We start from the raw sequence: 15082 nt of genomic DNA on the forward strand, positions 1-15082 counted from the left end.
GGGGAAATTCATCAATGCTTCAAGGATTTTTTACTAATTTGTAAATACCGTTATCGTGCTTTCTTGACCCATCTGGTTAGCTATTCCCATGGTCTCACAAGCCACCAAACTGTCTGAACTAATGAAACTCGAAATTATGTCTTCTACCACTTGCAAGAACTATAGAAGCTGGGATAGCCACCGTCCTAAAGCAATTCTCCGCGACTGCAGCTAGCTACCAGTTTCCACATCCAAATACAATCATTCAAGGTACAAGTCTATTACATAGCAGCACACAGCTGTAATGTAACCCATTAGTTTTCCGAGACAAGTCTATGCTGCTTGCACGAGTTTTAAAAGAATCCATTACTTCCTGTTATATATTGTGCAAGGACCTTCAAAAATTCTGGCCGAAGCTGCATGGTTGAGCAATCTACACAAAGGATCAACAACAATTATAAACAAGAAAAGAGAGGGGTCATCTTGTCCAAGTCCCTGTCTCCACAGAATCTAATCTCCTAGGTCTTCATTGACATTCACAATTCCCTCACAAGAGATTTTTCATCCAACTTATCTACTTCAATGGGAAAATTTCTGGCTGAGAGTAGCTGAATCAAATAATCCAGTGAGTTTGTCACAAATTTGAGAACTCCAGTTTACAAGCAACATCAGCCACATCCAATGAGATTCTTTTAAGCAATCTGTGCTCTCTGAAACATGAGCAGAATACCACCCAAGGGCTCACACGCACAGGGCTCAACCTTATCTTCTCTCGGTCCATCCATGGATCATCCCCATCCGACGCAGACCTCGGTCCCACCGGATCTCCCCAACGAGAAGACCTAGCTGGCGACTCAGAAGTGTGACTTCTTGCGTGTCCCAGTTCTTTTCGCAAGTTGTGAAGTCGCCACATCAACCGGTCAGATATTAGAGTGCGTGTGCGGTCCTCTTGTTAAAAGTTTAAACAGCAGATGACGCTCTAATCCGCCTGTTAACATAAGCTTGGACCAATAGGCGATGGCCATTAACGTAATCTAATCTCTCCATCGTCATCAGAAGGGAGGAAGAAATAGAGTGAAGAGAATGTCGAGGGCGAGGACGTGGTCGTCTTCTTCGCTATCGGATACGACGCCTCTCCTCCCGCTCCTCGCCGATCGGCCCTCCATCGCCGCCCTCGAGATGACCGCCGCCGTTCCTTCGTCCTCCCGTACCGTCTACCTCGGCGTCGACGTCGGCACCGGCAGCGCCCGGGCAGGCCCGTCCTCCTTCTCCTTCTCTTTGTCGCCCCTCCTACATCTCAACCCTCCTCTTCTTCTGATTGGATTTCGTTAGTGGTTGTTTAGTGTAGTCTGATGTCGCAATCCTTTTCTTTTTTGGGCCCCGATCGTTTGATCGATGTTTTTCGAGACACTTGCACGAATTCGTAGATATCTTTAATTTGATTATGGTTATTAAAAGATCACATCTAAAAGCAGAGAAAATTCAGGGCAACCAAGGAGGTTCTTTACGAATCCGTAACAAGATGATGTGGTGATTGTGAGTGGAATAGCCAAAAAGAAACAGTTATTAGTAATAAGGGGTTGCTTCGTAGGTTTTTCTTAGGTCAAGTGCTTCCTTCTGTTGATAATAATCCAATAAAATTTTACTGGATTCAGCTAAGATTTTGTTTTTAATAACAGGCAGGAACAAGTCTATGTCCAAGCCACAAGCAAAGGCAACCTAATGAGGGATGAATCAAACCCATGATAAGCCCAATCCATAACCAGTCCACCTAAAACTGTTAAGCTAAAATGACCTTAAGACACTATATAAATTGTAATTTCAGCGCGATCTTCGAGGAGAAAAAGGGATGCTAGTAGGGTGGTTGAATTTTCAGATATACATCCAGTTGGGATCCTAAATGTGTCAACCAAGAAATTACCTTCTTCCCTAACTTCACCTCAGAATTGGTGATCACTTTCTCTTGTGGCACACCACCAGTTGGCATGAGACATTCCCTTTTATCTCCTCCCATTGCATGTAAGATGGTGAAGGCAAAAGATGACCTAATTGAAAATAATCAAAGTCCTTGTGGATCAGATTATAGTTATTTTGCAATCTATGAAGGTCTTACATTAGAAATTTAAGAAGGCATGTCCAGAGTTTGGGTGGAATCAGATTCTTTCTACACCTGTTGTGTACATCACAGATGAGTTCATGCAACCTTTAGAAATGTATTGTGTATTATCAGAAGTTGGGTGACTGCTAAAGCAGTTTGAAGAGGTGTGGATGTCATTTACTAAAAGAGAGGCCCATATGCTCACAGATTGGCTTGCCAAATGGACTAGAAATCACAGTCAGGATCAATTAAGGCAAAGAAACTACCTGCAAGAATTACCACTGATGGTATGTAGAAATATAGCACTACAAACGTATGTGAGGGAGACTTGATATTGTTGTATGTCTTCCAGCTCAGGAAAATGAAGAAAAGAATTTTTTATGATCTATTATCATGACATCATCTGCAAAAAACATTTGTCAAGTGATGATCGCAAATAGTTTTTGTTGCTACACTATAAGACTTTGTTTAATTCTGTTGGCAAAAATATCTTTGTTATTGTTTCAGAAGTTTCCCTGTGGCATTTTTTTTTTTTTTAATTTCCTTCAGGAGATTTTGGGGTATCACCATTGAATTTTTTGAGATAAAATCTTGATATGGTCTGAAATGCATTTAGTTGGAAGGAGCATCCAGGTCTGGAGATATTAAAAAATTGTAGTTTTTATTGTGGATTTTTTATGTTTAAATTTCCACCAATACCCTTAATATTTGATGTTTCTTTATTTTCTGACATTTTTTTCAGTAATAACATGCTATATTGCCTTTTTCTGGGTTGATGAATTTTATATCTTCAAAGTCATTGCCTGTCAATCTTTTGGCACGTTGTTTATCTATAGCTTCATGCATATTTAGAATTCCAGCTTTGCCTTGTTGCACCCATGCAAAAAGCTTACAAAAATACAAATATTACACTATGCTAGTTTCTGAAATTCAAAATGTTATATCTTGACTATTTTTTTTTCTTATTGGTATTGCCTTTTGATTCAGGTCTCTTCGATGATCATGGTAGGCTGCTAGGCTCAGCCAGTAGCCCCATACAGATATGGAAGGAACGAGGTTGTATTGAGGTTGTAAATTCATGGAATCTGTTACTTCAGTTTGTCTAGAATATTTGTACAATAGCTGATATGATAACTGCTGCTAAAATATGTCTTTCTTCAAATAGCAATCCTCAACAGATATCTGGCATGCGGTATGTGCAGCTGTGAAATCAGCATGCTCGTTGGGAAATGTCATTGCTGAGGAAGTGGTTGGTATAGGATTTGCAGCAACTTGCTCCCTTGGTATGTCATCTCCTTGCAGAACATTTATGTATACTGACAATTTGTGTACCATCAAAAGTGGTATAAAACCTAAGCTCTTTCTGGAATTGGGTATTGTTTGCAGTTGCTGTTGATTCTGATGGATCTCCTGTTTCAGTTTCATGGAGTGGTGATGCAAGAAGAAATGTCATAGTATGGATGGACCATAGGGCTGTAAATCAGGCTGAGCGCATTAATTCCCGCAATTCACCGGTGCTACAATATTGTGGTGGGTCTGTCTCCCCTGAAATGCAAGCCCCTAAGGTACCCAAAGTATCCTGACTGAGAGAATCAACAATACCATTTTTTTTCAGCAAAATACTGGCTCTGTAGAATCTACACAAACAAGCTGATATTTTGGGCCATTAGATTTTGGTGATGTTATTTGGTTATACCATAGCTGCATGACTATTTGTTCACCATGGCATGCAGCAACAAAGCTGAAAAGTTTGTAAAAGGGGTAGTGAACCCCCATTTTATCATCTCTAACAATATCTCAGGCTCATCTTAGACTCAATCATTAGACAATGTTTTAAAAATTAAAGTGGTTTGGTGAAGGGTTCCGCTAACATCATCTTCTTGACATCAAGTCACCATACAAATGTCTGAATTCTTACCTTGGTTTGAAAGTCATTCTAATGGAACACTTTAGGCTGACCGGCATGTTTGCCTCTCTCTCTCTCTCTCTCTGGATGGGGAAGAACATGAAGGAGTTGAGCATTAAAATCAGGTGATGGTGGGTCCTTTTCTTTCGCTTTTTTTTATTAATTTGTTTCAGAGGGAATTGCTCAGGAACATTAGTAAATGCTTTTATTTTTATCTCTTCCCAGTGGTGGATGCAAGTTATTAAATGTGGGGTCAATTGACCCCACAAAAAATATAAAAAATATTTGTTATATATATATATATATTATTAGAAAAAGTTAAATTTGATCCCATTAATTTTATGAATTGACTTCATATCTTATGCAAAGTTTTGAAGAAGGACAAAAATGACCACATCAAAGGTTCAAAAGAATAATTATGAAATACATTCTCTCTATTTAATGACTCTCATATCCTACTTCTCTCTCTTTTTTTTCTCTTTCTTTATTAATTACTTCTCTATTTATCTTTTAATATCCCACCCCAACCTCATTTGTCCATCTTTTATATTTAAATCTCACATCAATTTATTTTTTATATCCTTGAAGGACCATATCAAAAAATAAAAAGAGTAATTATGATTTACATTCTCTCTTTAATGATTCACATATCCCACCTTTCTCCCTCATGGCACTTTGATCTCTCTTCTCCTCTCCCTCATTCTTTCTCTTTTTTTATTCATCATTTTTTTATTTATATTTTAATGCCCCACCCTAACCCATGGTCTCTATCTATCCTTTGCATTTAAATCTCACATCGATTTATTTATTTTTATCCTAATCAATGCAGATAAATCATTTGTTCTTCTTATCTCTCTTCTCAACCTGAATTAGGTATGTCTCTTTTAGCTTTTTTTTTATAACACTCTTTTAGTTTTTCTTTGCCTTCTCATTTTTTTTCCTCATATCAAATATATATGATTAAAATAATTTTTGGTTAATCATTATAATTTTAATATTTAATAATATCTAGGATTTTGTTATGGTGCTCCTTTATAATATTTTATTATAAAAAATATTTAAAATATTACATATTATTATTTTTATATATTTTATTATTTTTTAAAAAATAATATTTTTTTCTTTTTCTCTGCCATGGTTCTTCCATTTTTTTTATTATATTGATTCCATAAAGCCAGATTTTTTGATCCGCCGCTGTCTCTTCCCCTTTAAACGAGAGATTAGGGGTTTGCTTCCAAGGGTGTATACCCTCGCTTTGACCCACGATTAGCAAATGCCCAGGTTTTGTGAGCTTTGTCTTTTGGACTTGGTCTTCTGGGGACCTAAGCTCCTGCGAGTGGAGTAGGGTGGGTACCAGCTGGTTGGGTTAGAGTCCATCCTAGTCTCAAAAATAAAAAAGAATTCTCATTTTTTTTAACAAATTTTAAGTGGTGCCATCACTTTTACTCAAAATGATTGCATAATTTATTTGTGGGAATATAAATACTTATTTACATACATACATTCATAAATATGTATGATCATGTGTACAATCACAAAAGCACACATAAATATATGTATGTGTATATGTACATATGTATCAAAGGAGTTTGTTAATTTATGAACTCAGGCCTTGATTGAGAATGTATATTGAGGTCCAAGAGAAAGAATGTTGTTTTAGACACGCTGTCATGGCCCGGCCCATGTAACAAACCCAGCCCACAAAGCCCGAAAAAAAAAATAGGGGAAGAAGACTCCCGATCGGAGTCTTCTCCTTTCCCGGTTTCGATTGAAAATCGGAGTCCTAGGGCCATTGAAGGACCCTAGGATGAGCCCTATAAAAACCCCCCTCCTCTCCTCTGTGAGAGGATATAGCAATCACCGATGATCGCCGGTGTTTCCTCTCCGATTTCTCTGATCGAAGCCGCGGTCTCTTGATTCATGCTCGCCGTGATTTCTCATCGGCGGGATCACCAGAGGCTGAGGTAAGCCCTTCTTCCTCTTCCTCTCTCCTCTCTCTTGTTCTCGTGCCTCTGTGCACAACTACCGACGACGGGTGTCGTCGGATTTCGTCGGAGAAGGGACCCCCTATTTGATCTTTTCTTCTCTTTGATTTTCCGATGCCGGCGATCACTGCCGGCCTTGGCCTCTCCGAACTCGAGAGGGTTGCCCCCCTGCCGCTGGCTTTCGTCGTGCCGGCTGCGGCCAGACGGTCGGTCAAAGGGAGGGGACCTGTCGGTCCCCTGTTTCGGCCCAAAGTAAGCCGCGGGAAGAAGGAAGGAAAAGAAAAAGAAAAAGAAAAAGAAAAAGAAAAGAAAAAAAAAGAAAGAGAAAAGAAAAAAAAAAGAAAAAGAAGAAGAAAAATAGACTCTCTCCTCTCTCTCCCTCTTTTTCTCTCTCTTCTTCTCTTTCTAATTTCTCTTTCTCTCTCTACTTTCTCTCTCTAGGTTATTTCTCTCTTCTAAGATTTTTTAGAATTTTAAGAAGAATGATGATGAATTTAAATGATCCTAGTGATGGATTTTTGATCTGTGATCGTCGGACGGTACACCGACACCCACTTTGATCATATTAGATATTTTTAAGATTTTATTTTTTATGATTTTATTGAATTATCTCCATAATAGTCTTAGCATGATTTGATCTGATCGATCGGATTTATTGAATCCTATCGTCTGAAGAGTTCAAGATGATTTCTCTCTAGAATTTTCTCTCTCTAGAATTTTTTTTCTTTAAAATTATTTCTCTCTCTTGATCGATTTATCAATGAGAAATTTTTTTTAATATTTCTGATCTGATGAAGAATCCTGATCTATGATTGTCGAGCAGCGTACTGGCATCCACCTTGATCAGATCAAATATCTTTAGATTTTATCACTTATGATTCTATTGAATTATCCATGTGGTAATTTCAGCATGAATTGATTAATTTATCTTGATCAAATCAATCGAATTTGTTGAACGTATCGTCTAATTAGTACAGATTCATCTTCATGAATTTCTCTCTCTAGAATTGTATCTCCCTAGAAGTTTATTTTTTTAGAATTTATCAAGAAAAAAAATTTTATTTTGATGAGTTTGAATGATTCTAGTGAAAGCATCCTAATCCGTGGTTGTCAGGTAGTATGCCAGCACCTTAATCAGACCATGAATCTCTAGATTTGATCATCCATGATTCCGATCTAGCCATGATTTGATTTGATCATGTTAATTTCACCAATCGAGATATTGGATCAATCGTAATATTGGATTGTGTTACCTGATCAATTCGAATTGTACCTCATGAATTCTTTCTCCTCTGATTTTTTCTCTCTACTTGATTTTATGAAACTAATGAAGAAATCTCAGTCCTATCACTTCGAATTCGATTTGATCTGATAGTCAAACTTTGGATTGTTTATGTCCTAATTAGATTTTGATTAGATGAAATTAGATGATCGGACCTAATCTAAACCGTTGAAATATGATATTCGTATTCTTTTTTATTATTGAATTTGATCTCGTATAGGTATCATTGACACCTGATAATCGGATATTGTGATATGATTTATGAACTGAAGAATTTTGGAAGAAAATTTATAGAATTATGTGGATTTATTGGAATGCGTTCGAGGTAAGTAATGTTTCACTTTTTTTAGATTTATCAGCAAATTATAATGTATTTTTCTGACATGATTTATGAAACGATGTATGATTTGGATGAATGATATTTTGTTATAAAAATATCTTATTTGAAATGTTATGATAAAGCATGATTGAACATATTAATTTCATGATGCATTATGTTAATTAATTTCGATACTACATGATTATATGTTTTCTTATCGAAATTAGAATATGAAATATGATTTATGAAAAATTTTGATATAAGATCAATATGAATTGACAATCTGACTATGTAAAAGACTCCGCCAATGGGGGCATATACGTTGGCAATTGATTTGTCCTGAGGGTTTATGTCGCCAGAGAGACCAGCGACAAACCGCCAAAGAGACTAGTGATTTCGAAGGGCTTTGCTGCCAGATGATTCGCAGCTCACCGCAAGAAGATACGCGGTGTTATGACCCTGCCACAGGGAAAATGTGGTCATAGCTCATGGTTGATGAAAAAACTTAAGAATGAAAGAAATTGAAATTTCGAAAGAAAATCGAATTTTTGAAAAAAGAAATGAATTTAGCATAAATTATATTGCATAATTGAAATTGATTTCGAATTGATGAACTCTATATGCTTATTTTCTATAAATAATTATTTACTTTAATGCCTGATGAAATCTGTTGAAAGTGATCATTGCTTACTGGACTGTCTAGCTCATTACCTCCTATTTTACTGTTTTTACAGATGTTGAAGAAATTAAAATGATACAAGATATGAATGGAAGAGTAATTAGAAGCAGAATCTCCATACTTTTATTTTAGGTTGAAAGTTTTATTGAATTTGATGTAAGACCTATGAATCATTATTGAATTTATTGAGATATTAAAGAAGAAATTTAGATCGTTATGTTTTGGATTTAAATTATTGACTAATTATTCCGCTGTTGTTTTAGAATAGCATGATAAGATGCCTTGCATGCTTATGGGAAGAGTTTTCTATGAGTATGCGGCGGTTGCCATGACTCTCGATTCACAATCAAGGGTCCGAAGCGTGATACACGCATAACAGAAAGAGAGGCTTGTATATATTCATTAGGTCCCTATCCAACTTTAATAATGTTCAATGTTGTGCATCGAGGAAATGCAGTAATTTGTGATTTAGGTGGACCTTTTGGAAAGAGATGGAATGAAACACTGGGACAGTAGGGGCAGTGGGGTGATTGCAGAGGGAAAGGAAAAGAGTGGAGATTGGGTGATAGGGGTAAAGGTGGCATGGTGGCTGTGTTGTTGCTGCTCAGAAAGTGAGAAAATGGGGCCATTTGATTAAGGGTTGAAGGTATCTGCTGGTAAAAATTGGGGCATTTAGTGTTTCAGCGAGGCAAATGGAAGGGAATATGTCATCCGAGGATTATTTACTAATTCCTGAGGTTGTTGTCTTTCTCTCAAAAATACATGGCTGAGAGATATAAAAGATTTGGACTAGTACCCTAATAATGGTGGCTCACTCGGCTATACTCTGCATGCATGCTTGATGCTTGTGCATGAGAAACAGATTTGCAACATATGCAGGTTCCAATATCAAATGCATTTTCCTCTCTCTGAACAGTGTCTTTTCAAGTCTAGGGGAACATAGAAGGCTACTCTTGATTGCATGAGCTTAAAATGCTTTAACCAGTTAAGTAGGTCTTTTTACCTGCTGACTAGCCTCCGAGGTTTAGTAACATCCTCTTGCTTGAAATTGACTTGGTAAGGCATTCAGTACTGGATCAAAAGAATGACCTCTGATTGAGATACATTTTTTAGACCTTGATGGATCATACTTAGTCCAGAAAGCTGAGCCTATTTAGATAAATATAGTTTGTTGGTAATTGTAGTAGGTTACCAAGTCATGTTGTTATTGTTCATGACTAAAGGTTTCAAACATTGTTGTAGTTCTGCTTTTGGAAAATAATTAAAGTGGATTATTAGAAAACTGTGGTGACATTATAAGTTTTATCATAAGCTTGCACATATGTGGTATATGAAAGGTTTGCATGTAATATGGAGATCACCAGACACCCTTCTTTTTTCAAACAAGACATGGCTAAAGATGCTTGTTGAACTCGATCATACATTTAGTTGTCCTCCTGATATCTTAATAGTTGAAGAATCATTATTTATCCTCTTGATATCTTAATAGTTGAAGAATCATAACTAGAACATGTCTAAAATAAATGTATGCAGCTACTTTGGGTAAAAGAAAACCTGCAAGAATCTTGGTCCATGGTGTTGAGGTGGATGGATTTAAGTGACTGGCTAGCATACAGGTAATTCTTCTGATAGATCTCCCAATGGTATTCGGTGATTTATATAATTTATTTGCATAAGGTGTTGAAGTTAATTGTTTATTTACATGGCATCTCATCTGGTTATTTATAGTATGTACATGTTTTTGTAGAGCAACAGGGGATGATACTCGGAGTTTATGTACAACTGTCTGCAAGTGGACATACCTTGGACATGCACACATGGAACTAGCTAGTGAGAAAGAGTCTCATATCATGGAAGCTTGTGGGTGGGATGATGACTTTTGGGAAGAGATTGGTTTAGGAGACCTTGTGGAAGGGAATCATGCAAAACTCGGTATATTGCTTACTCTCATCTCATATCTAATGATGCTTAGAGCTCTGTAGTGATAAGAAGGTAAACTTTGCATAATATTAGCTTTCTAATAACCATCTGTTCTCAACAGTGCAGACTACAAGATCCTGTTCAGATGTAGAGAAGTAAAGAAAAGTAAATGAAATGGCATATTATGCTAATATTGGCAGATGACTATATTTAAATTCTCCAGATTTAATCTCCCTGTTTCTGTCTCTTACTTCGCAGCACCAAATTAGAGCTTAAGGTTTTGCTCAATCGCTAAGAAAGTCAAAGAAAAGTAAAATAGACGGGAACTAAGAAATAGTCTTTGGGATCAAGATAATTGACCAATATATTAAGAACTACTCTACAATTCCTTTGTAATTTTGTATCCTTTTATTTTGACCAAGAGAAACTTTCTTTTTCTTTTCTTTTCTTTTGATATACTAAGGAACACTCGGCATTTTTTAACATATAAATCAACATTAAACAAAACATTTATTCTTCTGTTTCTCAAGAAAAAGGGAAAAAAATTCTGTGTGCTTTACAACTTAATTTTTGAACTGGATGTAACAATTGGCTTGTTATTCAATAGCCTCAACTACACTGAACAAAGATTATTTGCAAAATTACATATCCATTTCTTATTCAGACCTTCATTTGTTAAATTGCCATTTTACCTCTTGTATGTTGCATAACTGCGGCAAGCTTAACATGCCATTTGGAATGCTGGCAGCAACTTTGAAGAATCACCAATTACTGAATATGTTCACGTGATATTATGTAAGACACAGCAAAAAGAAAAAGCAGTGATGCTGAAACCATATTTGAGAAGATATCTAATGTCATACTACCATTAGACACCCTGACTGCAGTCTTCCAAGTCAGTTAAGTGGGAAGGCTGAAGCTTTTCTTTGAAACATAAGATGATCGAAATGGTTGGTTACATGAAATTTGAAACATATCCGGACCTCGTAATCATCATTTCATATCACAAATAATTATAGTGCAAGCCTTATTTGCTTCTGTACGGTGAGGACCTTTTTCTCTTTTGATGATAAAGAGGAAAGCAAGAGATGTAATACAGATCAGCTTTCTAGGGAAGTAAAGTTGTAGAAGTAAAGAGCCACTTTTCATGTAAAATAAATATGTTTCCTTCTGGAAGCATTATCAACAATCAACAAACCCCTGTGGCATGCAACACTTTGTTTCTGACATTGAACCACATGTCTTTCATTTTACAGGTTTTAGTTTTGTCTGGTTGCTTTGATGCTAAAACTTTGCTTTAATTGGTTGCTTTGATGCTGAAAATTTAGATGTAAATCTGGTTATGATATTGGGCTCAGTTTTGGTGTCCTTCTAAAAGAGATGCCAGGATTTTAGTTAGAGCTACAAGTTCATCATTGAGTTGTTTTTTTAGGCAACTTGTTTGACAGTAAACAAAATTGGCTGAAAATTTTCTCTAATGGATCTACATGTAATGACAACCATTTTCACTACTTAAGTTATGCAAATTAGTCAAGTGTTTTTCAATGGTTTCCTTAGGTCATATTCTATGAAAGCCTATGGTTGGCCCCTTCTCCATCTATCTTACCATTAATCAATCTTGTAATTTTAACATCTTGAAGTCATCACATACTAATGATGTGGTATAAACAATGCAAACAGGACGGAGTGTTGCTTTTCCTGGTCATCCTTTGGGTTCTGGTCTGACACATGCTGCTGCAAAGGCAAGAAATTTAGTAGTCATGAAGTCTGGTTTCAGTGGCAATGCTTTGAGATCATTAATGCGGTGAACACACATTGTACTAAAAAAGCATGCCAACTATATAAGTTGCTTATTGGAGTGTGGCTGTACGTCGGATTTTAGTATCTACATTGCATCTCTTTTAATCCTTTTAAAGAGCTTTTCAATTTCAGGAGCTAGGCCTATTAGTTGGAACACCTGTTGGAACTTCACTTATCGATGCCCATGCTGGTGGTGTTGGGGTTATGGAAAGCATGCCTATGTCAGAGTCCAAAGCTGATGGTGTGTGTTACTTCCAGATATAGTTCATTTCTTGATTATGATTATTACATAATATCCTGGTCATTTTAAGGCGAGATGTGTATTCCTCATGTAAGAAGTTTGTGTGCTTCAGTGCCGGCTGAGGAAGTCATATCTCGTCGCATGGTTTTAGTCTGTGGTACGTCTACTTGCCATATGGCTGTCTCACGGAACAAACTGTTTATACCAGGTGTATGGGGACCCTTCTGGTCAGGTACATCTCTGGCACGTGATATGCATTTGGTCACTATATCCTCTTTACCTGCATTTTTTTTCAGTGCCTCTTTTGTTGGTGTTGGCTTTCAGATCTACTTTCTTTATTTAGTAGTTAGTACAATCAGTATATACTGACATTCTTGGTTGTTGGCATATTAATAACTATGTTGCTGTTGATGCTTTTGCTGGTGTATTTAGCAATGGTGCCCGAATACTGGCTCACTGAAGGTGGTCAAAGTGCAACTGGCGCCCTTCTAGATTACATGGTTGAGAACCATGTTGCTGCTCCTCTCCTTGCCAACCGTGCTGCTTCGCAAAGTAAGTTACCTGGTTTGTATCTGAAGAGAGATGATGCTTCCTGATATGGCTTTTTGTTTGTATATGCACAACAGCACAAGTACATATTGTTATCAGTTTCTGCAAATATATGAAACATTTTCAGTAGTTTGAAGCTAATATTGCTTATACACAAGCACATAGATTGTCATTATTTCAGCTGATGTCCAAAACCAATTTCAGAAGCTTGAGGCTAATCTTCTTTGGTGCATATTGTCTAGGTATTTCCCTGTATGAGTTGTTAAACAAGATATTGGTGTCAATGATGCATGAAAGCAATATTTCATTTCTTTCTGCCTTGACTAAAGACATACATGTCCTTCCTGACTTTCATGGAAATAGGTATGGAAATATTTTGAGAAATCTCCTACATTCCTAATGATAGTTCGAAGTCATATAATCTTATTTTGATGCCCTATTAGACCTTAATTCTGTTTCTGAAATGTGTATATGGTTTTAATGGGCTAGGTCACCAATTGCTGATCCAAACTCCAAAGGAATGGTTTGTGGTTTAACTCTTGATGCAAGTGAGAAACAGTTGGCACTTCTATACCTTGCAACACTTCAGGGCATTGCATATGGTACCCGCCACATAGTGGAGCACTGCAATTCTCGTGGGCACAAGGTACTGATTAACTTACCACTTTGAGTACCTTGGTATGCATACTTATTTTACTATCCTTCTTTAAACACTGTGTGCAAAAGATTGCAAAATCATATCCACATGTAGCACCAGGTAATATTTTATGCATCGAGTAACATTTCAAATCATGGAGCATAATATTAAGTTGTCTGAAGCATTTGTTACCTTAGTACATCCTCTATTGGTCAAAGATAGTGTATATCTGCTTTTTCCAATCACATGAAGTTTTGATTAAAAAAAATCTGGATCATGCTAACTATCTGACATAAAGCAGAGCACCAGCAGCTCAAATGGCTGGTTGGCAATCAACAAAGCTCTCCTAAAACCTTCACTTAAAACTCCTGGACATGTTGGTCCTGGAGTCAAAAAGGAATGCCCCAGGTGAAAAGCATATTGGCTTATGCTGTCATTTTGGAATAGAGGATTTCAACTATGCAATGTACATCCAAAATCTGCTTCAAAAATTCTCTCTCTATCAAGCAAAACCTGCATTTCATAGGTCACGGAGCAAAGGTGAACAAACTTATCAAGGATGATATAGTGCTTGCAGGGGTAGCTTGCATCACTTGTTAGATGTGGACTTGGCATCTGGATAACATAAAAAAATGTTACACACAAAATTGGATCAGTCGGTGGTAGGGGTCCTCAATGAAGATTAGATGAGGGACACTGTTGGTTGGATAAATTCAGTGTGAGAAAAATGTGGAATCTTTTGCTCTCTTTTGGGTGACTGCCCCTCTTCACGCCACGTAAATAAGATCAGTCTTTGTTAATCTGCAGATTGACACACTTCTCGCATGTGGCGGACTTGCCAAGAACCCGTTGTATATTCAAGAGCATGCAGATATTGTAGGCAAGTCTCTCTCTCTCTCTTTCCCTCTCCTCCCCACCCACCCCCCACCCCCCCTTTTCCAGCTCACATAACTGGGTCATGAAATGCAGGACTTCCTATTATTCTTCCAAGAGAAAATGAGCCTGTGCTGTTAGGTGCTGCCATTTTAGGTGCTGTTGCAGCCAAGAAACACTCAGGCCTTCATGATGCGATGAGAGCATTAAATGCAGCTGGTCAGGTATGTTATTAATAGTAGCATCTCTGTTCTTCACATAGTCTAGTTATTTGATCAAACTATTGAAAGTTAGTGCATTTGCAAATTTTTCTGTTTGGAACATTAACTGGATACGTGAGCGTGCCACAGGCTGGTTGATGAAATTATAGTTCAATTAAGTTTTATTTGAATCATCCAGAATTTATTCAGAATTGTGGTGGAAGTATTGTACTTCATCCATTTTTACAGCCCTGATATTTCACTTCAGGGACGTGGCACACTAAATTTGCCTCCGTCCCATCCAGCTCTTGTAGCATCATTTTGGTACACAACCTTTTAGCATCTTCAGGTAGCAATACTTAATGCGAGTTTTGGCAGGTTATTCGTCCATCTAAAGACGCAAGGGTGAAGAAGTATCATGATGCTAAATATCAGGTTTTCAGGTCACTTTACGAGCAGCAGCTTTCTTATCGTTCAATCATGACGCAAGCATTGCAGTAGAGATGCATGGTAGCGCCTTGGCTGTAACCTTGGCTTCCATGGCATTGTAGTACAAAATGTCACTCGCACCGCCAAATTTTTGTATAGTTGAATTTGAAAATAATAAAAAATGC

The 15082-nt window shown here is 37.2% G+C and overlaps 1 protein-coding gene across 8 annotated transcripts in view; it reads left to right on the forward strand.

Annotated features, from left to right (window-relative positions):
* Positions 1-813: 813 nt before the first annotated feature.
* LOC105050367 (uncharacterized) overlaps positions 814-15082 on the forward strand; it is a 14287-nt gene continuing 18 nt past the window's right edge. The window contains exons 1-15 of one of the 8 annotated variants that reach the window (XM_010930345.2): positions 814-1234; positions 3065-3144; positions 3243-3360; positions 3464-3642; positions 9782-9864; positions 9996-10180; positions 11849-11910; positions 12101-12209; positions 12322-12441; positions 12642-12761; positions 13001-13121; positions 13248-13404; positions 14203-14275; positions 14365-14492; positions 14847-15082. The exon at positions 14847-15082 is cut by the window's right edge and continues 18 nt beyond it. In XM_010930345.2, coding sequence (XP_010928647.1) covers positions 1063-1234; positions 3065-3144; positions 3243-3360; positions 3464-3642; positions 9782-9864; positions 9996-10180; positions 11849-11910; positions 12101-12209; positions 12322-12441; positions 12642-12761; positions 13001-13121; positions 13248-13404; positions 14203-14275; positions 14365-14492; positions 14847-14969 — 1830 coding nt within the window. In that variant the 5' untranslated portion in view covers positions 814-1062 and the 3' untranslated portion in view covers positions 14970-15082. Of the gene's footprint in view, positions 1235-3064; positions 3145-3242; positions 3361-3463; positions 3643-9781; positions 9865-9995; positions 10181-11848; positions 11911-12100; positions 12210-12321; positions 12442-12641; positions 12762-13000; positions 13122-13247; positions 13405-14202; positions 14276-14364; positions 14493-14846 lie in introns of those variants that run through there. The other 7 variants (XM_010930346.2, XM_073261586.1, XM_010930347.4 and 4 more) reach the window with 7 other exon arrangements.

This window comes from Elaeis guineensis, chromosome 8 (assembly GCF_000442705.2).
Source record: "Elaeis guineensis isolate ETL-2024a chromosome 8, EG11, whole genome shotgun sequence".
NCBI classification, from domain to species: Eukaryota; Viridiplantae; Streptophyta; class Magnoliopsida; order Arecales; family Arecaceae; genus Elaeis; species Elaeis guineensis.